Source organism: Nomascus leucogenys, chromosome 18 (assembly GCF_006542625.1).
Source record: "Nomascus leucogenys isolate Asia chromosome 18, Asia_NLE_v1, whole genome shotgun sequence".
Lineage (NCBI taxonomy): Eukaryota > Metazoa > Chordata > Mammalia > Primates > Hylobatidae > Nomascus > Nomascus leucogenys.
Window position 1 is genome coordinate 46906001 of NC_044398.1, and position 24799 is coordinate 46930799.

Consider the following 24799-nt stretch of genomic DNA (forward strand, 5'->3'; position numbering starts at 1 on the left):
AAATGGACTTCATGCTTTTAGCCTTCCAGCTGGGGACTTTCCACTGCGTTGCTTTAACTCTACGCATTGTCGTTTGAGCTCATATGGTCAGATACCATCACTTCCATTACCATGGCTGAGAAGCTGTGGTACAAACTCTCCATGTGTATTTTATCTAATCCTTTTAAGAGGATATGATGGTGAATGTTATCATAAACTCATTTTAAAAGTGAGGAAAATGAGACATGAGAGAGTAAGCAAGTGTGTCATGTAAGTAGAACAGGAATTAAAGAACTGGAATTAAAACTTAGGTCATTTTGGTCCCTAAGTCTGTAGTCTTAACCCATATATTCACACATTTTTAGAAATAGTTTGTTCAAGTTGCATCTTATTGCCATTTCTACTAAAGGAGAAGCATTTTATTGTGCATACCTACAACTTACTTTGTTGTAGAAGGTGCTTACCAGACTTTACAGAATAAATTCTTTTCAGGTCTAGCAGAGCTTATCACAGATTTGATTTCTTGTCAATTTATTGACACTTTCCTTTTCCCATATTCATCCCTGGGTTCCTAGATACTTTCTATAAGTCTCTAAAGAACATTTCTGGCCGGGCGCAATGGCTCGCGTCTGTAATACCAGCACTTTGGGAGGCTGAGGCAGGCAGATCACTGGAGGCCAGGAGTTCGAGACCAGCCTGGACAACATGGTGAAACCCCGTCTCTACAAAAAATACAAAAATTAGCCAGGTGTGGTGGCGGGTGCCTGTAATGCCAGCTACTTAGGAGGTTGAGGCAGGAGAATCACTTGAACCCAGGAGGTGGAGGTTGCAGTGAGCCGAGACTGCGCCATTGCACTCCAGCCTGGGCAACAAGAGTGAAACTCTGTCGCAAAAAAAAAACAAACAAAACATTACTCTGTGCTAATGGTTTCTCAAATGTGGCAAATGAAAATCAAGATTACACTGGGAAAGTTTAGTAAAAACAATTTTCCTTCTACAAAAAAATTATAAAGTAAGATATGCTAATTGTAAAAAAGGAATTGAAATGTACAGAAGGTTAAAGAGAAAAGTAAAAAACCTTTCCGGGCAATGTTAAGAGGAGCATAGAGACTTTAGCCCCAACACAGAGAACCTTCAGCAGTCCCCAATTTTCTTGTTGTGTTGAAAAAAAAAAGTGGGGGGAGGGCTTGGTGCAATTGCTAACACCTGTAATCCCAGCACACTGGGAGGCCAAGGCAGGCAGATCACCTGAAGTCAGCCTGGCCAACATGGTGAAACCCCATCTGTACCAAATATACCTAAAAATTAGCTGGGCATGATGGCACGCACCTGTAGTTCCAGCTACTTGGGAGGCTAAGGCAGGAGGATTGCTTGAACCCAGGAGGCGGAGGCTGCAGTGAGCTGACATCGTGCCACTGCACTCCAGCCTCAAAGACAGAGTGACAGAGCAAGATTTCGTCTCGGGGAAAAAAAAAAGTTCTGGTTTCTCCTGGTACCTTGGTTCTGCTATTTAAAGGAAACCACTAAGGATTTACAATATGTTTTTTTGTTTTTTTTTTGAGACGGAGTCTCGCTCTGTTGCCCAGGCTGGAGTGCAGTGGTGCAATCTCGGCTCACTGCAAGCTCCGCCTCCCAGGTTCACGCCATTCTCCTGCCTCAGCCTCTCCGAGTAGCTGGGACTACAGGCGCCCACCACCATGCCCAGCTAATTTTTTGTATTTTTAGTAGAGACGGGGTTTCACCGTGGTCTCGATCTCCTGACCTCATGATCCGCCCGCCTCGGCCTCCCAAAGTGCTGGGATTACAAGCGTGAGCCACCGCGCCCGGCCTTACAATATGTTCTAATAAAAATTTTCTATGCATTTACAATTGTGTATATGTATACACTAGTACATATACATTTATATGGATATGCATATCGGTATACACATTTACATATAGTATTACACATGTTCATATGTGCATACATTTGGGGAGCATTTTGAATGTAGATATCTGGCTCCCCCCATAGCTACTGACGCATACTCCAGGGAGGGTAAGAACTTACATTGTTACAGACCTCCCCAGATGTTTTTTATGCATCCAGTTCAGACCAGCATTTGTGAGGTACTGGTCTGCAATAAATAGTTATCTCTCCACATATTTCATAAAGCTTTTCTTGGAGTGTTTCCTTTTTTTCCCTGGATGTATTACAAAAGTAGGTAGAATACTTAAAAATATATTCTTTTTTAAAAGTTTAAACAAGAAGAGATTAGTGGTTGGTATAAGACTATAAAGTGGAAGTATGGGGAGCTTCCTTAATGGTGGTGGAACAATTCTGTGTCTTGAATATGGTGGTGGTGAGATGAATCTGGACATGTGATAGCATTACGTAGTATCATACAAACATAAACGCAAATGATTGTGTGTAAAAACTGGCAAAATTTGAATAAGGTCTATAGATTGCACCCATGTCAGTTTCCTGGTTTTAATACTGGACCATAGTTATGTAAGATACTACCATTGGATAAAGCCAGGTGAAGGGTACACCAGATCTCTCTGTATTATTTTTCTAACTTCTCTTGAGTCTATAATTATTGCAAAATAAAATAACTTGTTTTCAGTTTAAACAGTGTACAAAATATGAATGTTCCTTTTTTATTTTCTTCCTTTTGCTGTAGACTTCCTTTCCCCTCCTCGTAACTTTTGAAAACTAGTTGTACCTTTATGTTTATTTAAGTGCAGTGGCTTTCATCTCTTTTGGGGGGATCTTTGCGTTCCTTTAGGGACATGATGAAAGCTGTGGAGCCTCCCGACATAAAAATGCTTGGTATGCATATGCACACAAAATTTTTACATAATTTTAAGAAGGTTTATGGATTCCCAAGGCCAGAATTGCTGTTTTTGCATTTACTTAGTGGGTTTCTCTGTCCCCAGTCAATCAGGGAATTGTTTAGCAAATTTTAAACGGAAATAAGTCTCCACAGTTAATATTTGATGAATCAGTAAAAGTTTGTATATGTTCTGAAGTAGTAACTCAAGAGCAAGACAGTCATGACATACACACCTTCTCTCTGTTTCTTACAAGAGTGGTTCTGTTTCAGAACTCTTTTCTGTTCTCTTTATCAATTTGTTTATCCTCTGCCAATGCCTCACTGTGTTTATTATTGTAAGGCTTGATATCTGGCAAAATAAGTTTGCCCTCCAGAAACCAGAAGTGTTCTTGCTGTTGTTTGGCCCTTTGCTCTTTCATGTAAGTGTTATAGACCCCTTTCCTACAACAAAATTTTCTGTGGAGACAAGCATAGTGGCTCATGCTTGTAATGCCAGCACTCTGGGAGGCTGAGGAAGGAGGATTGCTTGAGGCCAGGAGTTTGAGACCAGCCTGGACAACATGGCAAGACCTCGTCTCTACAAAAATAAAAATAAAATTAGCTGGGTGTGGTGGTGTGTACCTTGTAGTCCCAGCTACATGGGAGGCTGAGGTGAGAGGATTGCTTGCGCCTCGAGGTCGAGGCTACAGCAAGCCATGTTTGTGCCATTGCATTCCAGCCTGGATGGCAGAGACCCTGTCTCAAAAGAAAAAAAAAATTCTGTGGGATTGATATTGAATTGAATCTATAAGTTAGTTTGAAGAGAGTTTCCATCTTCACAGTATTAAGTCTTCTTATCTATGAACATAGCATCTTTTTCTGTTTATTATGCCTTCTTTAGTATCTTCTAGTTAATTTTTGTAGTTTTCTATAAAGGGTTTGTGTGCTTTTTGTCAGATTTATTTCAGGATACTTGATATTCACTCACTGATACTACAAAAAAAGTGTTCTTTTTTTTTTTTTTTTTTTTTTTTGAGATGGAGTCTCGCCCTGTCACCCAGGCTGAAGTGCAGTGGCACGATCATGGCTCACTGCAACCTCCGCCTCCCAGGTTCAAGCAATTCTCCTGCCTCAGCCTTCCTAGTAGCTGGGATTACATGCGTGCACCACCACACCCGGCTAATTATTTTTGTATTTTTAGTAGAGACGGGGTTTCACCACTTTGGTCAAGTTGGTCTCGAACTCCTGACCTCATGATCCACCTGCCTTGGCCTCCCAAAGTGCTGGGATTACAGGCATGAGCCACCATGTCCAGCCGCAAAAAGTGTGTTGTATAGAATTACCCATTATATTTGTTTTCTGCTAGTGTAAAGAAATGCAATTGACTATTGTATATAAATCTTATATTTAGCTACCTTGTTAAATTTTATTATTTCTTTTTTTTCCCCCTGAAATGGAGTCTTGCTCTGTCACCCGGGCTGGAGTTCAGTGGTGCAATGTTGGCTCATTGCAACCTCTGCCTCCTGGGTTCATGTGATTCTCCTGCCTCAGCCTCCCAAGTAGCAGGGATTACAGGTGCCTGCCACCACGCCCAGCTAATTTTTGTGTTTTTAGTAAAGATGGGGTTTCACCATGTTGTCCAGGCTGGTCTCTAACTCCTGACCTCAGGTGATCTGCCCACCTCAGCCTCCCAAAGTGCTGGGATTACAGGCATGAGGCACCGCGCCTGGCCATATTTTATTATTTCTAATAATTTGTGCTTATTTTTGGATTTTCTATGTAAGATATCATAAGCTGAAAGTTTTGTTTCCTCCTCTAGTGTGTGTGTGTGTGTGTGTGTGTGTGCGCGCGCGTGCGCGTGCATGCAGGCATGCACGCGTGACTGCGTGTTTGTTATCCTTAGCTTTACTGCATTGGCTGGGACCTCCAAAGACAAGTGATGGATTATGAGCATCTTTTTCTCATTTCTGACGTTAAAGTTTACATGCATAACATTTCCTCATTTAAGATGATGCTTCCTCATGATCAGAATAATGAGATTAGCAGGAATTAGTGTTGAATTTGATAAAAATGACGTTTCTCCTCCTGTTGAGTGGAACAATCGTATGGTAGTTTTTTGTTTTCTGTTTTCTATTACTCTGTTAATGTGATAAGTTACTTTTATGGGTTTTTTTGGGTTTTGTTTGTTTGTTTGTTTGTTTGTTTTGAGACAATCTCGCTCTGTTGTCCAGGCTCTGGAGTACAGTGGCACGATCTTGGCTCACTCCAACCTCTGCTTCCCTGGTTCAGGTGATTCGCCTTCCTCAGCTTCCCGAGTAGCTGGGATTACCGGTGCCTGCCACCATGCCCGGCTAATTTTTGTATTTTTTAGTAGAGACGTGGTTTCACCATGTTGACCAGGCTGGTCTTGAACTCCTGACCTCAGGTGATCTGCTCCCCTCGGCCTCCCAAAATGCTGGGATTACAGGCGTAAGCCACTGTGCCTAGCCTGTTTATGGATTTTCTAATATTAAACTATTCTTGTATAACTAGGATAAAGGCTAGGTTGATCCTTGTCTGTTACAGTTTTTACAGACTATTGCATTTGATTTGCTGATGCTTTATTTGGAATTTTGCATCTATACCCATGAGTGGAACCAGCCTGTGATTTTTCTGTCTTATAATGTCTTTGTCTGGGTTTGGCATCCAGCTTATCCTTGTAGAATGAATTATTGGGTATTCCCCTCTTTTTCTTTTGAATAGAAAATTTGTATACAGTTGGGATTATCAGCTTCTTAAATGTTTAGTAAAACTGAAAAACCACCTGTGCCTGAGGTTTCTTTGTAAGATGATTTGTTTGTATAAGATTTTTAACAATGCCCCAGTTATTTCAGATCTTAAGACTAGTCAAACTTGTGTTTCCTCTTAAATCAGTTTTGAATTTTTTTTTGGAAAACATTGGGGAAGTAGTTGTGTAACAGTATTCTCTTTAAAAAAAACTTTATTTGAAGTAATTTTAGGTTCATAGAAGAGTTAGAAAGCTGTTCTGTGTAACCTGCAGCCAGATTCCCCAATGTTACAACTGATAGTATATTTATAAAAATGGGTATAACATTATTAACTAAACTACAGTTTATTTGCATTTGCTTTTGCACTGATGTTCTCGTTCAATCCAGGTCACAATCACATTTAGCTGTCATGTCTCTATTCTGTGGAGCCCTTCCCTTTCATATATGACTGTAAAAATTTTAAAGAGTAATGTCAGGTATTTATAGAATGTCCCTCAATTTTGATTTTTCTGATGTTTTCTCATGATTAGACTGAGACTATGGGTTTTTGGAAAAATACCAGAAGGTAATATACCCTTCTTATCAGATTATATCAAGGAATAGATGGTGTCAACATGACTTCTCATTGGTGATAACTTTGATCATGATCATTTGGTGAATACATAGTTTTCATTTTCACCTAGAATAATGTCTTCCTTTCATTCATAATATTGCTTATTCACATTTCCTTTTTTTGATCACTTTTATTAGAGGTGTATATATTTTGTTGGGTTTTATTCCCCCTAAAGAACTAACTTCGGCTTTATTTTTTATTTTTTGTATTTGTTTATGTATTTTGAGATGGAGTTTCACTCTTGTCGCCCAGGCTGGAGTGCAGTGGCATGATCTCAGCTCACTGCAGTCTCCACCTCCCGGGTTCAAGCAGTTCTCCTGCCTCAGCCTCCCGAGTAGCTGGGATTATAGGTGCCCACCACCACGCCCAGCTAACTTTTGTATTTTTAGTAGAGATGGGGTTTCAGCATGTTGGCCAGGCTGCTCTTGAACTCCTGACCTCAAGTGATCTGCCCGCTTTGGCCTCCCAAAGTGCTGGGATTACAGGCATGAGCCACCGTCCTCGTCCCTAACTTTGGTTTTAAATGATCTTCTCTAGTATGTTGTTTTCTCTTTCATTATTCCGCTCTTATTTTTTTCTTTCCTTCTTCTGGGAGACAAGTGTTTTTAGATTAGACTGACATAGGTGCAGAACCCTTGGAGAGGGGGAGATTTCGAAATTTTTTTTTTTTTTTTTGAGATGGTGTCTCGCTCTGTCGCCCAGGCTGGAGTGCAGTGGCGCGATTTGGCTCACTGCTAGCTCCACCTCCTAGGTTCACGCCATTCTCCTGCCTCAGCCTCCCGAGTAGCTGGGACTACAGGCGCACGCCACCACACCTGGCTAATTTTTTTTTTTTTTTTTTAAGTAGAGACGGGGTTTCACTGTGTTAGCCAGGATGGTCTCGATCTCCTGACCTCGTGATCCACCTGCCTCGGCCTCCCAAAGTGCTGAGATTACAGGCGTGAGCCACCGTGCCTGGCCCAGAAATCTTTAGCCAAATTATTTTTTATTGTAATCTAATGTGTTCACTCACAGAATTGAGGAACTATCTTAGAGAATTAAGCAAATATGGAGGTTGAGGTAGGGTTTCTGATGTGAGCCACATCTTTCTTTTACAGTGAATAGAATTCCTGATATTTAAAGTTGTTTTCTAGGTGGGAATGTCAGTTAAAGGAAATAAAGAAATTAGTAATTTAGTCAGCATATTATAGAGATGCTTGTTAGAGCTATCTATCATTTTGTTCTTCTTTATTACCTGGAAAATTTTATCAAGATATGCTTCTTCTCACCTACTGTTTAGTTACCCAATGGTAGAGTTCATATAGGAAAAGCAAAATAACTGCTTGTTTCTTTCCTTTTTAATAACACAGTTTTTTGTTTTGTTTTGTTTTGAGACAGTCTCACTCTGCTGCCCAGGCTAGAATGCAGTGGCACGATCTTGGCTCACTGTAACTTCCTCCTCCCAGGTTCAAGCAATTCTCCTGCCTCAGCCTCCTGAGCAACTGGGATTATAGACATGCGCCACCATGCCCAGCTAATTTTTGTATTTTTAGTAGAGACTGGATTTCACCATGTTGGCCAGGCTGGCTCTAACTCCCAACCTCAGATGACCTGCCCACCTCAGCCTCACAAAGTGCTGGGATTACCAGCATGAGCCACTGCGCCTGGCCAATAACCCAGTTTTTGAGATAATGAGTTGGTTTGCTGTCATCCTCAGGTGACCAGTTAGCTTTTTAAACTTTACCAGGATGAACTCAGACTTAAACTAGAGAGGCCTACCTCACTTTATTGAACTCTTCTCCTAGTGGCGTATATTAGGTTCCTTCCAGTTTTTCCACTAACACCACTCTTGTTTGTGTTGTGCACATATGCAGATGTTTGCTTGGGGTCATAGGGTGTGTACACTTAGAGTTTTGCCAGTATGTCCTCCACAGTGTCTGTTCTTCCACCACAAGCAGAACATGAGAAAATAGGTAACAGTTCAGATCAGTATTTCACCAGATTGAATGTGGGCTTATGTGAGGTCACGCATGTGACCCAAGCCAAGGAAATGAGCTCACACGTGTGACCTTATTATATGAACTAATCAGTGATATCAAGATATCAAGATTCTCTATGACTGACAGAATTACTGTAGTCATATTAATTCATGTCAAAAAAATGTTTCTCAGAATATCCAAATAATTAAAGGAAGAATCAAAGAGGACTAGAGGGGTTCAGAGGCAGGGAAGGACTATCTAGTATGTAAAGGTGATTGCCTGGATGCTTTTCCTTGATGCTTTTCTTAAATGATAGAAAATTCTTACATCCTATATAAAGAGCAAGAAGCTCTTACTAAGGAATGATGATAATAAGTTTTCTGTTGCTCTCTTTGTGACATTATTAATGCAAAGAAGAAATTATTTTAAAGTAGGTTGGAAGAGTGTGTAGTGAGGTAAACCATAATGGTTTGATTTGAGCATTGGTACTAGAGTCAAAAAAAATCCCAATTTAGAGCTAGATTATTTTACTGTGGCTTTAAGCAAACTTTTTTTCTATTTTATTTTTATTTTTTAATTTTTGAGACAGGGTCTTGCTCTGTCACCCAGGCTGAAGTGCAGTGGTGCAATCATGGCTCACTGTGGCCTTGACTCTTCCTGGGCTCAAACGATCCTCCCACCTCAGCCTCCAGAGTAGCTGGGACCACAGGCATGTGCCACCATGCACGGCTAAGTTTTTTTTGTATGGGGTCTCGCTGTGTTGCCCAGGCTAGTCTCAAACTCAGGACTCAAGGGATCATCCCACCTCAGCCTCCAGAGTAGCTGGGACCACAGGTGCGTGCCACCATGCATGGCTAATTTTTTTTTCAGATGAGGTCTCGCTGTATTGCCCAGGCAGCTCACAAATTCAGGACTCAAGGGATCCTCCCACCTTGGCCTCCCAAAGTATTGGGATTACAGGCGCGAGCCACGGTGCCTGGTTCTATTTCATATTCCTTTTATTAGAAAAGCTAACATTTCACCTACATGTCTTAATATGATTAAGACTTTGTAGTTTGTAGTGAGTGAAAATCAAGCATTCTTAACCACCAGTATTAAAGTTTTGAATTGATGGGCTGGTATCTACTTTGTTAAAATTAAAGAAGTGTTATCTTAGTACTGACATAGTATCTTGAACTTTACAATCAGTTTTCTTTTTATTTCTTGAAATGACATCTAATGTATACGTTAACTATCATGAATATTAACTCAGCTGTGATGTAAAAAAAAATCATTGTTAAGATTCATGCATGTACCTTTTTATAGTTCTTTACACTTTGATTAGACCAATGGAATAAGGAGCCATATTTTGGCATACTTTGGTATATTTCCATAGATAATTTGTATTCTCAAGAATATTTTGTGTTATACCTTGTTTTAGTGATCGTGGTGGAGAAGACCCAAACCAGAAAGTAATCCATGGGGTTATTAACTCCTTTGTTCATGTTGAACAGTATAAGAAAAAATTCCCCTTAAAGGTAAACAGCCTCCTTTAAAAACATAAATAATCAGACTGTTAATTTCTTAAACGGCTTGTTCTAATTTCTTCTAATATGATGTAATTGATTTATTCAGTTTTATCAGGAAATCTTTGAGTCTCCCTTTCTGACTGAAACAGGAGAGTATTACAAACAAGAAGCTTCAAATTTATTACAAGAATCAAACTGCTCACAGTATATGGAAAAGGTAAGAAATAAAACATATTGAATACATTTATCTATTTTGTATCTGGCCTGGTTTTATTTAACATCGTTCTTAGTTTTTTTTTTGGTGGAAAAATATTCTGTTTATTTAATCATTAACTCTGAGTTACAGCTATTATACAATATCGATTGATAAGTCATTGCTCTTGTAACATTTTCCTGAGAAAACAGTACCCTTCCAGTTTTCATCATAATTGATGCTTTTTGATAAATCCTGACTGCTTGATTTACTTGTCCTTGAAATTAATATATATGCATATTCTTGGCAGAATAATCAGTTTATACTGGATTTCATGCTTAGTGGTTTGTTTAGAGAATAGGATAAGTGCAGAAGCTCTGTGTTGAGGTTTTTTTCTTCCTTTAAAATGAGAGGAAAAATATGAGGAAAATATAGTAATTCTAGACGTTTGGATAAGTCACTGTTTTGGTCTGTTAAGTTCTTGAAAGGCTGAGAGACAACCCCACATGAGGTGTTTTTTTTTTTTTTTTTTGGAGATGTGGTCTTGCTCTGGTGCCCAGACTAGAGTGCAGTGGCTTGATCATGGCTCCCAGGCTCAAGTGGTCCTCCTGTCTCAGCCTACCAAGTAGCTGGGCTACAGGCGCGCACCACCACGCCCAGCAACTTTTAAAATTTGTCGTAGAGATGGGGTCTCGCTGTGTTGCCCAGGCTGGTCTCAGAACTCCTCAACTTGAGCAGTCCTCCTGCCTCAGCCTCCCAAAGTGCTGGGATTTTAGATGTGAGCCATTGCACCCAGCCAAGAAATTTTAATTGATCACTAAACCAGTACATATTGGTTATCATATGTTAAATCCCATGTTTATTTTCTCAGTAGTAGAAGAAAAAAGTGGTCATACAAATTAAATCACCATATGTAAGATATATTAGAACTTCTAGCCAGGTTTTTTAATCTGCAGTGTTGGATTTCAAGCATTTTATTTTGGGATGGTTTGTGTTAGTTTATGTAGCCAAGAAAGGTCAAGTAGTTTAAGTGGATGAGCTGTCATCCTACATCCATAGGCCACAAGTCACAAAGCATCCGTGCTTACCGATACACTGTTGTGTCATCCACAAAGCCCAGATCTAGAGTTCTTAGCTGTTTATCTTCCTACTTTTGTTACTAACTAGCTCTGTCCCCTGAGCAAATTACCTGGAACTTTTCCCCCATCAATTAAGTTCAGGTTACACTAGATCAATGGTTCTAAGCTCTTAGCCTTTATTGCACCTTAGACTCTTGTTGAAGCCTCTAGATCCAGCCCTAAGAATCTCACACACAGATTATCTGTGATACATACACTTTGCTCTATCTGGCTGTCAAAAAGATGCCACTGGCAAGTGGTGGCAATAGCCCAGATGTCTGTCAGAAGTTGAAAGGATAAGCAGAATGTGATACATACGTGCATTGGAATATTATTCATCGTGTGTAGTGAAAAACTCTCTCAAACCATGTTTTTCCTCTACTCTCACACCATAGCAACAATCATCAGCACAGAAGGCTTCGGTAAACAAAGGTGTGGCTCTCTTCTCCCACACACCAAGCAGCAGACACCAGCCAGGTGTCCTCCAGTTCAACTCTAACACCATCAACTTGAGATAGTGGCCAATCCCACAGATTGGGGGCTGAGTCTCCAAGACTGCCCTGCACACCCCCAGACACCAGTCACAAGTCTGGGCCTCCAGACTACTGACCGACTGGCTTTCAAGTTGAAGTCCTACAGTACGCTGTTTGGGTTCCATTAATTTGCTAGAGCAGCTCACAGAACTTAGGGAAACACTTAATGTTTACTAGTTCATTAAGAAGGATATTTTAGAGGATACAAATAAACAGCCACTTGAGGAGATACATAAGGGAAGGTCTGAAATCACCATGAGTGCAGGAGCGTCTATCCCTGTGGAACCCAGTCTTCTTGGATTTTTGTGGAATCTTCATGATGTCTGTAGTCTTTCCCCCAGCGTATAGGGTGGGGCTTTCTCTGGGTGGGTCTTATGACCCACAGTCAGAAAGGTAGGGCAAGATTAGAGTCCTGCCTTGAGGCAGGTGAAAGGAGAGTAGGAGAGAAATTCTGTTTCCTGAGACCTAACACACTCAACATTATAACTAAAGACTGTAACTAGGGCTAAAGGAGTTATGAACCAGGAACCACAGATGAAAACCAATGTACAGGGCCGGGCGTGGTGGCTCATGCCTGTAATCCCAGCACTTTGGGAGGCCGAGGCAGGCGGATCATGAGGTCAGGAGATCGAGACCATCCTGGCTAACACGGTGAAACCCCGTCTCTACTAAAAATACAAAAAATTAGCCGGGCGTAGTGGCGGGCGCCTGTAGTCCCAGCTACTCGGGAAACTGAGGCAGGAGAATGGCGTGAACCTGGGAGGCAGAGCTTGCAGTGAGCCGAGATTGCGCCACTGCACTCCAGCCTGGGCGACAGAGCCAGACTCCGTCTCAAAAAAAAAAAAAAAAGAAAAAACCAATGTACATATATATCACAACACCACACAGTCTTTAAAAAGGATTGAAGTTATACATGATACAACATGGATGAACCATGAAAATGTTATGCTAAGTGGAAAAAGGCAGACACAAAAGGGCAAATATTCTGTGGTTCAATTTATAGGAAATATCTAGAACAGACAAATTCGAAAGGACAGAAGGTAGATTAGAGGTTATCAGGGGAGGAGGATGTGGGGATTTGTTACTTAATGGTTATAAAGTTTCTGATGGGGTAATGAAAAATATTTGGAAGTAGACAATGGGGGTGGTTACAGAACATAGTGAGCATTATTTAATGCCACTGAATTGCCCACATAAAAATGGCTAATGTAAATTTTATTATCTATGTTTTTACCACAATTTAAAAACATTGATAATGTAATATACCAAAACCACTGAATTGCACACTTTAAATGGTTGAATTATATAATATGTAAATTACATCTCAAGGTGTTAAAAGGGAAGGAGGGGCATTAGAATAAATTATGTTTGGAAAAGAGTGTTTATTAGAAAAGCTTATTTCAGGCTGGGCACGGTGGCTCAGACCTATAATCGCAGCACTTTGGGAGGCTGAGGCGGGCAGATTACGCAAGTCCAGGAGTTCAAGACAAGCCTGGGCAACATGGCAAAACCCCATCTCTACAAAAAATTGAAAAACTAGCCACACATGGTGGCGTGGTCGTCTGGTCCTAGCTCTTGGGAGGCTGAGGTGGGAAGATCACTTGAGCCCGAGAGGCGGAAGTTGCAGTGAGCCGAGATTGCACCACTGCCCTCTTGCCCGGGTGAGAGACCGAGATCCTGTTTGACAAAAAAAGAAAGAAAAAGAAAAGCTCATTTCAGGAAATAATGTTGGACCATATTAGCTTCAAGGGCAAAATCCTGGGCTTTGCTCTCCATTTCGTTAATTGGGGAATGAGTCAGTATAGCCTTCCTGTCTCCCTTGCTGGGTTCCTCCTCTGGCTTTGGCCTTTCTTTCCCCCAGGGGTTTTACAGCTGTTTGAAGCCCTGCACTGGGGCAGTCCAACCTTGTCTATGTTTCTCTTGATATGCGCCTCTCTCTCCCAAGTTATCATTGTTTTATTATTTCCTTCTTTCATCCTCCTTCACCTCTCTGAGACCCACTGTAATTCCTGTTGCATTAAGTTAATTTGGCAAGCAGATTAAAGTCACTATAGTATGCTCTGAATGACTAATAGGCTTAATCCTTTTTATTTGTTATAAAAATAGCCCTTAAAGGATTTATTGTTAATCAAAGTGCCTTTCTTAGCTGATGTAATATGTGGTGAATACTTTTGTCCTCTAGACGAGGGGTCCCCGACCCCCAGGCTGAGGACCAGTACTGACCTGTGGCCTGTTAGGAACTAGGGAGGACCAGTACTGACCTGTGGCCTGTTAGGAATCGGGCCGCACAGCAGGGAGTGAGCAGCCACTGTGTGAGCATTACCTACCCCCTGAGCTCCGCGTCCTGTCACATCAGCAGCAGCATTAGATTCTCACAGAGCGCAAACCCCATTGTGAACTCTGCATGCGAGGGGTCTAGGATGTGCGCTCTTTAGAAGAATCTAATGCCTGAGGATCTGAGGTGGAATATTTCATCTGGAAGCCACCTGACCCCACCAATGCTGCCTGCACTCCGTCTGTGGAAAAAATGTCTTCCACAAAACCAGACCCTGGTGCCTAAAAGGTTAGGGACTGCTGCTCTAGACCCCTTCTTGCCCGACCTGAGTCTATGACTTTGCCCTGAACTCCTGGCTTCAAAGGGTCACACAATAGGAAAGACAGGACTGTGGGAACCTACTGTCTAGAGCCTCATTTTTATTGAAAATTTCTGATCCGCTGCCCGGACCAACTCAGCGGCATTCTCCAAAGTGCCAGGTGTATGTAGTTCCCCGGGAACACTTAATTTCAGAAACTCTAATTACACAGCTTCATGTTCCGGAGTGTTTCCAAGCCGGTGCATTTGTCTGTGTATATGTTGTTGTTTTGTCTTGAGATATAAATTAGTCAAATTCTTTGGTTATTTTCCTTATGGGCTAGTTCTTGTTAATATTAACCAGTGTTATTTGTAGCTCAGCGCTTTATGTAGGATAAACTTTAATAAAAGTCTTGATTGACATACTTGGCTATAACTAAATGTATATTTACTTTCAAATTTTTTTTTATTTTTATTTATTTTTTGAGACAGAGCCTCACTCTTATTGCCTAGGCTAGACTGCAGTGGCGCGATGCCGGCTCACTGCAACCTCCTCCTCCCGGGTTCAAGCGGTTCCCCTGCCTCAGCCTCCCAAGTAGCTGGTGATACGGGCACCTGCCACCACGCCTGGTTAATTTTTTGTATTTTTGTAGAGATGGGGTTTCACCATGTTGGCCAGGCTGGTCTCAAACTCCTGACCTCATGTGATCCCCCCGTCTGGGCCTCCCAAAGTGCTGGGATTGCAGGCCACCTTGCCTGTCCTTACTTTTATTTTTTTGAGACAGCGTCTCACTCTGTCACACAGGCTAGAGTGCAGTGGCGCAATCTCGGCTCATTACAACCCCCACCTCCCGGGATGAAGTGATTCTCCTGCCCTGGCCTCCCAAGGAGCTGGGATTACAGGCATGCCCAGCTAATTTTTTTATTTTTAGTAGAGACAGGGTCAGGAGTAGAGGCAGGTCGCCATATTGGCCACGCTGGTCTCAAACTCCTGACCTCAGGTGATCCACCTGCCTTGGCCTCCCAAAGTACTGGGATTACAGCTGTGAGCCGCCATGTCCAGCCGCTACTTTCAAAAATTTTAATGAAATCTTTAATATGGTAGTTAACTATCATGCACATACAGTTCCATTTACAAGAAGAGAAACCAATGTAAAATAATTAGATTCATCTACTTGATCTCAATATAATTTATTTTTTAGTTTGATAGTTATTCATACAGAGATCACCTGTTCTGAATTTAATCATGTATACCTACTTTTCCTGTTACATGTTATGTTGTCCATGTAATAGGATAAATGGTGTAGGTAAATGAAGACAAAATGCAGACTATTTAACTTTAGTTCTTGCTTATAAGACTGGTGGAATGTAGATGACAGCTAGTAGCTTAAGTAAAAATTTGAAATGATTTATGGAATGTGGGTTTACATTGCTTATGTAACCCTTATTACCTTTGCTATGTTTAATTCAGCCATTAAAATTGGGCCGAGTTACTTGCTGATATTACAGATTTTTCCTCATAGTAAAACTTTGTGTTCGTGACTGTAAGGAAATATTTCTATAGGTTCTAGGTAGATTAAAAGATGAAGAAATTCGATGTCGAAAATACCTACATCCAAGTTCATATACTAAAGTGATTCATGAATGTCAACAACGAATGGTAGCAGACCACTTACAGTTTTTACATGCAGAATGTCATAATATCATTCGACAGGAGAAAAAAAATGGTAAGTGACACCAAACGTGAGTAGAAATTAAATTATAAATCCACCTTTTATATCATCTTCCAGTCACCCTTGATTTAATGCATATTTTAGTAATAGTCTTTAAAATACTTTAAATAATCTTTTACAGATTATTAATACATTATTTTGAAAGACTATTTTAGGAAAGTGTTTTCAAAGAGTGTTCTAAAATCAGAAGAAAAAGTGGGAAATTGTGTTTATACACTTTTATATATTACAAGAGCTGATTTCCTTAATACATTTAGAATTCCTGATAAACAGGAATAAAGGCAAAGACTATAAAAAGGAAATACAAATATTATGTAATAAATGTAATAATTTATATAATATAAAAAATCAGCTATATCTGATTTTTTTTTTTTTTTCTGAGACAGAGTCTTACTCTGTCTGTCGCCCAGGCTGGAGTGCAGTGGCGTGCTCTTGGCTCACTGCAACCTCCGCCTCCCAGATTGAAGTGATTCTCCTGCCTCAGACTCTTGAGTAGCTGGGATTACAGGCACTCATCACCACACCCGCCTAATTTTTTTGTACTTTTAGTAGAGACAGCGTTTCACCATGTTGGTCAGGCTGGTCTCGGACTCCTGACCTCGTGGTCTGCCCGCCTCAGCCTCCTAAAGTGCTGGGATTATAGGCATGAGCCACTGCGCCCGGCCTCTCTGATTTTTTAAAAAACAAAAAACATGCATTACTTTTATAAACAGGAAAGATAATAAATATGTATATTTTATTTAATTAATTTATTTTTTTGAAATGGAGTCTCGCTTTGTCACCCAGGCTGGAGTGCAATGGCACAATCTTGGCTCACTGCAACCCCCGCCTCCCAGGTTCAAGCAATTCTGCCTCAGCCTCCCAAGTAGCTGGGACTGCAGGTGTGTGCCACCACACCCGGCTAATTTTTGTATTTTTAGTAGAGACGGGGTTTCACCATGTTGGCCTCCTGGTCTTGAGCTCCTGACTTCAGATAATCCGCTTGCCCCGGCCTCCCGAAGTGCTGGGATTACAGGTGTGAGTCACCGCGACCGGCCATTAATCAGGTTTTTTGTTTTTGTTTTCACCGCGCCGGGCCATTAATCAGGTTCTTTGTTTTTGTTTTTTGAGACGGAGTCCCGCTCTGCCGCCCAGGCTACAGTGCAGTGGCGCAATCTCTGTTCACTGTAACCTCCGCCTCCTGGGTTCAAGCGATTCTCCTGCCTCAGCCTCTCGAGTAGCTGGGACTACAGGCATCTGCCCCCACACCTGGCTAATTTTTGTATTTGTAGTAGAGACGGGGTTTCACTGTGTTGGCCAGGCTGGTCTCGAACTCCTGAGCTCGTGATCCACCTCCCTCGGCCTCCCAAAGTGCTGGGATTATAGACGCAAGCCACCACCCTTGGCCCCATGTTTTTTAAAGCAACATTGATTTCATAGATCCAGGGCAATGTAGTCAAAACCCAATAATTTTATTTTAATTCCGAAAGTCACTGTCTTGAGGAGTATGATGGAAAGACTTTAATGACCAGCAAGACTTATTGTAAAACCTATAGTAATTAAGACAGTGAGGCATTGGTACAAGGACAGACAGATATCGTAATAAAATAAGAGATCCTAGAAACAACCCAAGCATATGTGGCCACTTGATATAAGACCAAGGTGGCGCTGCAGAGCAGCAGGTAAAAGATGGTCTTTTCAACACACCTTGCTCAGTCAATTGGATATCCATTTCAGAAGAAAATGAAATTTGATCTCTACCTCAAGATACCATATACAAAATCAATTCACTATAGAGTTTTTTATCTAAATGTACAAGGTAAAAAAAATAACACTTCTAGAAGATAATATAGGAGAATATCTTCATAACCTTGAGATAGGGAAAGATATTTTAAATAGGACACAAAAAGCCCTAACCACAAAGGAACGATTGATCCAGTGAACTACGTTAAAGTGAAAAACTTTGGATTATTAAAAGGCCGTTAAGAGGGAGGAAGATTGCTTGACCTCAGGAGTTCAAGACCAGCCTGGGCAACATGACAGCATCCCATCTCTGCAAAAAAATACAAGCATTAGCCAGGCGGGGTGGTGTGCACCCATGGTCCCATATACTTGGGAGGCTGAGGTGGGAGGATCACTTGAGCCTGGGAGGTGGTGGTTGCAGTGAGCCGAGATCCTGCCACTGCGCTCCAGCCTGGGTGACAGAGTAAGACCCTGTCTCAAAAAAAAAAGCCATTAAAACCACTGGATCATCAGAAGACAATTATAGGGTAATATAGCTGCAATACTAAGGATTTGTATCCAAAATATAAAATGGTCAAAAAACAGGCACTGCAGAATAGAAGATACCCAGATGGCCAGTAAACATAAAAAGAAATGTGAAGTAGCAGGAACTTGTTGAACACTGAAGTGAGAGTATAAATTGATGCAACTACTTTGGGAAACTGGCATTGACCGCTAAGTGTGGGATATATTATGTATATTTTATGATCCAGCAGTTCTCCTAAACGTATAACCACCCCCCTGCTTTACCTCTCCACCGCCAATGCCTGGACATATATACAAAAAGACATACAAGAATGTTCATATTAGTATTTGTAATAGCTCCATAAACTGGAACAGCTCAAATGTCCAGTTACCATAGAATAGTACAGTATATTCATACAATGGAATATTATAGAGGAGTGGAAATGAACACATTAAAGCCATGTACAACAACATAGATGATCCTTATACACATGTTGTTGAACACAAGAAGCCAGACACGAAAGAATTGTGTGATCCCATTTTTATACATAGTTCAAACTCATCTGTGATTTAGAAGTCACAGCAGTGGTTACCTTTGCAGAGGAGCAAGAGTGTGTGATTGGAAGGAGGCATGAAGGGGACTCCTGAGTGTAGGTAATGCCTGTTTCTTATCCTGCGTGTGCTTACATGGGTGTGTTGTGTGTTCACTTGTGATAATTCAGTAAGATATACACTTATGGTTTGTATACTTTTCTGTATATGTATGATGCTTTAATAAAACGTTTAAAATAAAACCTACTACACTGAGAGATCATTGTTCACCTCCCAGTGTTAGAGATCAAAACGTTTGGTAACACGTTGTTGGCAAAGGAACTCTCTGCTGTTGGCAGCTGTGGTCAGAAGGATCTGTCTACAAGATTAAACTTTGATACAGTAACCTCACTTTGGGGAACTTATATTGCATATATTCTTGCTCATGTATAAGATTATTGATTGCAACATTGCAATATCAAGAGACTGGAAACCACCTAAATTTCCATCAATTGTTAAGAAATTATATCTACATAATGGAGTACTGTACAGCTGTAAAATACATAGAAATGCTTTGTGTACTGATAGGAAAAGACCACTAAGTTAAAATGTGTTCTGAAGTTACAAATAATATACAAAATACAGTACACTGTATTAAAAGGGGCAAAGGAAGAATATATGTATTCACTTGAATTTGCACAAAATATCTTTGAGAAGATGTTAAATAACCACATCCCTTTTCTGTGGGGACAGGGGCTTGGGTGGCTGGGAGGTGGGCATCGGGGACTTTTCTCTGGGTACTCTACACTTGGATCCGTATATTGTACTCCTGCACTTGGATCCATATATTACCTAATAAATGAAAATATTTGGGAGTTAATCCTCAGATGTCTTTTTCCTCTCAGACATGGCAAATATGTACGTCTTACTCCGTGCTGTGTCCACTGGTTTACCTCATATGATTCAGGAGCTGCAAAACCACATCCATGATGAGGGCCTTCGAGCAACCAGCAACCTTACTCAGGAAAACGTGAGTTGTGTGGGGAACTGCAATGTTTTCCTCCTAATGAGATCCATCGTGGAGCCTTTCCTTTGACTTTATTGTTTTGAAAGATGAAAGAAAAAGTCTTACCATGCCAACAAAAGAAATGTCTTTATTCAAATGTTTTAAACCTAGAATTTGTTGGACTCATTTTGGAATTATCAAATTATTAGAAAGCTATTGATAGGCTGCTGCTTAGCCATACGGAGGTGTCCATTGAGCAGTTGTTAACTTTCCACAGGAAAATAAGCTTGCCATTTTTAAATAACTGTGTTTCTGTGTAATTGGCATTGATAACGTAGTTTGTTGTCATGGTAGTAGTATTAATCAGTGGTAATATAGACGACTTGCAATTTGCCTCCTTTCCATATTCTCTGAATTTAGTTGCCCAGGAAGCAAATTTAGATTAAAATAGTCTTCTGTAAGTATATGCTTGCTGCCCCAAATACCCAAAACAATAACCCTCATGTCCCTAATACTCATCTTTCTCGAGTACTTTGCCAATCACACGACTGTAACAGTTTGTCTTTCCCATCACCAAATCTTGTTATTACTGGTAACATTTGATCAGCAAGAGAGAAATAACTTCAAATGTTACTATCTCTTCTTAAGTAGAGCTGTTTTCCCTTCATCTATAAGATAGTATCTGTGTGTAGACGTCACTGTTCAGGAGCACTTTTTAGAGGCTGTTACCTTAGCTGCAGATTGGTCTTTGGCAAGTAATAATTTTTAGTTTTTATGTTATGCCACAATAATGTGTAAGTTTTCTATTTTTTTATTTCTTCAAATTCCTTTTACCACAGTTTTCTATTTTTGTAGAACTATTAGTTTATAGTATTCAGGTTTATTACTCTGTATTATTTGTCAAACTTACTAGTTTACATTATTACATTTATAGATTCCATGTCCAATGACATTGGGCATAGAAGCATAGAATTTTGTGTCAAGGCTGGGAGGTGGAAACATAAGTGAATACATTTGTGGTGGACTCAAATCCAGCTGACTTAGTTGTCTTAGATAGTAACTTCTTCATGGTTATCTCCATTAAGAGGGAAAACTCACTTTTGTACTATTAAGTATTTCTTCTCTCTGAGATGTGAGGGATTGTCTTGCCGAGTTAAAGGGGTCTCTGTTCTCAGGATTACTGGCTTTTTAACTCTCCTTTCTCTCAGCCTTCAGTGACTTTGCAGGCAGTCTTTGCTTATATAAGCCTCTATGAAAGTGATAGACCTGGTAGTTCAGGTCTTGTTATCCTTAAGATAAGTTATTCCAACACAGTAGAAAAGTATGCTTTTGGTGGGTTCTTCTGGCAGGTACTGGACAGTCTATGACAGCTTGTTGTGTTGAATGACAAGCTATTTTCTTTCTTTTTTTTTTTTTTTTTGTTGTTGTTGTTGTTGTTGTTTTTCTGAGATGGAGTCTCGCTCTGTTGCCCAAGCTGGAGTGCAGTGGCATGATCTCTGCCCACTGCAACCTCCGTCTCCCTGGTTCAAGCAGTTCCCCTGCCTCAGCCTCCCGTGTAGCTGGGATTACAGGCGCACACCACCACGTCCAGCTAATTTTTTTGTATTTTTATTAGAGATGGGGTTCCACCATGTTGGCCAGATTGGTCTTGAACTCCTGACTTCAGGCAATCTGCCCACCTTGGCCTCCCAAAGTGCCCGGCAGACAGGTTATTTTCAACACCAAAGGTTTTTTTTTGTTTTGTTTTGTTTTTTGTTTTTTTTTTTTGAGGAGTCTCTCTGTCGCCTAGGCTGGAGTGCAGTGGTGCTATCTCAGCTCACTGCAAGCTCTGCCTCCTGAGTTCACACCATTCTCCTGCCTCAGCCTCCCGAGTAGCTGGGACTACAGGCGCTTGCCACCACACCCGTCTAATTTTTTGTATTTTTAGTAGAGATGGGGTTTCACCGTGTTAGCCAGGATGGTCTCGATTTCCTGACCTCGTGATCCGCCCACCTCAGCCTCCCAAAGTGCTGGGATTACAGGTGTGAGCCACCACGCCTGGCCTTCAACACCAAAGTTTTAAATTTCTAAGACTGTCCTAGCTAAAACCATTTTCTGAGAAGTGTGCATGTGTGAAACATAATTTCCTTGAGGAAAAATTTACTAATAAGTCTAATAAACCTAGTAGTTTGGATATCCCTGAACCTCTTAAAATGTGGTTTTGTACTTATATTTCCTTTTTAGATGCCAACACTATTTGTGGAGTCAGTTTTGGAAGTGCATGGTAAATTTGTTCAGCTTATCAACACTGTTTTGAATGGTGATCAGCACTTTATGAGTGCGTTGGATAAGGTAAGTTTTAAATACATATATACTATGTATGTACATAAAACTATCATTCTTTAGGCAGTTTCAGGATTAGACTTCTAGTATGAGACTTCTGATCTAGACATGGAGATTAAGTAATTTAGATATGAAATTCAAAATAGAAATAATCTAACTTAAATTATTAAATGAATAGTTAAATTGAATGCTTGTAGAATGTCCCATGATTATGCTATATAAGGGGAATTTTTAATCTGGTATCTTCTGGATAGACATGCATAATTTTACAATTTTTAGTACTGATTTTTTTCTTTGGTCATAATACTTAGGCTATAGTGAATAATATTTGAAAAGAGAATAGATATGTTTTACATGAACTTTTGTATACGTTAAAGGAAAGTTGCTTACAAGATTCTAAGATTTTTTTTTAAGTAGCGTTATTTTATCTGTTCAAATTTCGATAATGAGTTACAGAGTATCTTGCCATAGCAACAGGATATATAGATATTTTGTAATTAGAGAATAAAGTCAGAGGAGTCTACCATGTTAGGTGTGATAATATTAACAAACTACCGGCAATACTGTGTTTTATGTGGCGGGGTAATTTTGGATGTACAGATTATGGCTTATATTGAACTAGCTGTACTTTTTCCCTGTGGCTGGTGGTTAATTATGGCCTGTTTTTTATTTAGGCCCTTACGTCAGTTGTAAATTACAGAGAACCTAAGTCTGTTTGCAAAGCACCTGAACTGGTAAGTTTGGTGGTTGCGGAAAAGTAATCTTATGAAAAGTCAGTATTAGAAAATAAAAACTCAGAATATCAAATTAATTTGTTTTTTGTAGCATTTTTCAGAAAAATAGAAGGAAAATTATCTACAGTGTTTATAGTTTGGCATTTATGTAAGGAATGCAACATACCATGTGTCTTTTCTTAAAGAATAACCATTTTACAAAGTTTGGGTTTTAATGTATGTCTACTTTGAAATAATTTGCAATACTTTTCATGTAGATTCTGTTATATCTGAAATCTAAAGGAAATCTGATGATAAAGTTTGGGTAACCTTTGAAGGAAACTTTCTTACAAGGTTTTTGTAACTTTTTTTAAAAGTGCTTGTTCAATGTCAAAAATTGTAAAACCACTCGAAACTCACCTAGGTGTTCTTTTAAAAATTTGTATTACCTGTATCAGTTGCTTTATTGGTCAGTAAGTGATGATTTGATATTTGACTTGTTCTTTTTAAAAATTTACCTTATGATGTATATTTTATTTAGTTTACATTTATGATTATTACATAAAGCTTTAGAAGCCTGGTGTGGTTTTGTATGCCTGTAGTCCCAACTACTTGGGAGGCTGAGGCAGGAGGATCCTTTGAGCCTAGGAGTTTGAGGCTGCGGTGAGCTATGATCTTGTCCACTGCAATCCAGCCTGGCGACAGAGCAAGACCCAGTCTCTAAAAAAAACAGCAAAAATTCTGTCCACTGATCTTACCTTGTATCACCACTTTGCCTCCTTTGAGGCGTGATATATACAGAAGCACCCTTTGTAAGATTTATTATCAATTTCTACATGAGCTTGCTAAGTACTGTGACAACTTACTGAAGAAGTCGGCGAAAGGGATGACAGAGAATGAAGTGGAAGACAGGCTCACGAGCTTCATCACGGTGTTCAAATACATTGATGACAAGGACGTCTTTCAAAAGGTATGTTGTGAAGAGAAAAGTTTCATTTGTATTTTAGTCAACTTTATTTCTGAATGCTAAATCATTAGAAAGGAAGTAATCTTTTAAAATATTTTTAAATGTAGTTCTACGCAAGAATGTTGGCAAAACGTTTAATTCATGGGTTATCCATGTCTATGGATTCTGAAGAAGCCATGATCAACAAATTAAAGGTAATGTAAGTCTTTAATGTGGTACTGTCCTAGAAATTCATTCACAAGCGCATAAAGATGTTCATTGCAGCATTGTATACAGTAACAGGAAACAATTCATCTGGTTAAATGTATATTTGTATAGTCACACAGTGGGATATACAAATACTATATTAAAAGGACAAAATATGTATGTTTATATGTGAAGATTCACAAGATAATCAGTGTTAACGATAAAAGATTATTACTACTTATAAATGAATACACCTAAAATATTCCCTTAAGTACAGATTTTGGAGTGCAATTCCATTTCAATGTATTTTTACATCATTTCACCTTGCTTACATACCGATAAATGGTAGCAGGTTCTTATTTATCCTGAGTTATTCAATAAATTTTCCTGCATAGTAGACATGTTGAATATAATACGCACTCCTTTTTTCCTTTTTCTTTTTTTAAGAGATAGGGTCTCACTATGTTGCCCAGGCTGGACTCTAACTCCTGGGCTCAAGCAATCTTCCCGCCTCAGCCTCCTGAGCAGCTGGGACAATAGGTGTGCACCACTGCACCCAGTTGCTGTGTGCTCTTTTTTAAACCTCTAAAAAGAAACTTAATTTTTAATTTCTAAAAGTAGTGTTGGCCAGGTGTGGTGGCTCATGCCTGTAATAGTAGCACTTTGGGAGGCCAAGGCAGGTAGATTGTTTGAGCTCAGTAGTTCAAGACCAGCCTGGGAAACATGGCAAAACCCTGTCTGTACCAAAAATACAAAAGTGAGCTGGGCTTGGTGGCGTGTCCCTCTAGTCCCAGTTACTCGGGAGGCTGAGGTGGGAGGATTGCTGGAGCCTGGGACATCGAGGCTGCTGTGAGCCATGATCACACCACTGCACTCCATCCTGAGTGACAGAGCAAGATCCTGCCTCTAAATAGATTAATTACAAAAAAAAAAGTAGTGTTAATGAGCTTTTTGTATTTCAAGATTAGAGATTCAGATTTTCTGACCTGGTAACAACAGAATTTTGAATAATTTTAAAGAAATAGTTTTCTTCATCACTCAGTAGATGCTATTAAAAATATGCCTAAATAGACCTTTTTCA

At 40.0% G+C, this 24799-nt stretch overlaps 1 protein-coding gene across 3 annotated transcripts in view; it reads left to right on the forward strand.

The window, feature by feature from the left end:
• The window catches only part of CUL2 (cullin 2), a 90711-nt gene that overhangs the window by 45855 nt on the left and 20057 nt on the right, over window positions 1–24799 (forward strand). For all 3 annotated transcript variants that reach the window (XM_030797656.1, XM_030797658.1, XM_030797657.1), the window contains exons 7-14: window positions 9531–9627; window positions 9725–9835; window positions 15599–15761; window positions 19430–19554; window positions 21754–21861; window positions 22527–22586; window positions 23407–23535; window positions 23640–23726. In XM_030797656.1, the coding sequence (XP_030653516.1) occupies window positions 9531–9627; window positions 9725–9835; window positions 15599–15761; window positions 19430–19554; window positions 21754–21861; window positions 22527–22586; window positions 23407–23535; window positions 23640–23726 (880 nt within the window). The remainder of the gene's footprint in view (window positions 1–9530; window positions 9628–9724; window positions 9836–15598; window positions 15762–19429; window positions 19555–21753; window positions 21862–22526; window positions 22587–23406; window positions 23536–23639; window positions 23727–24799) is intronic.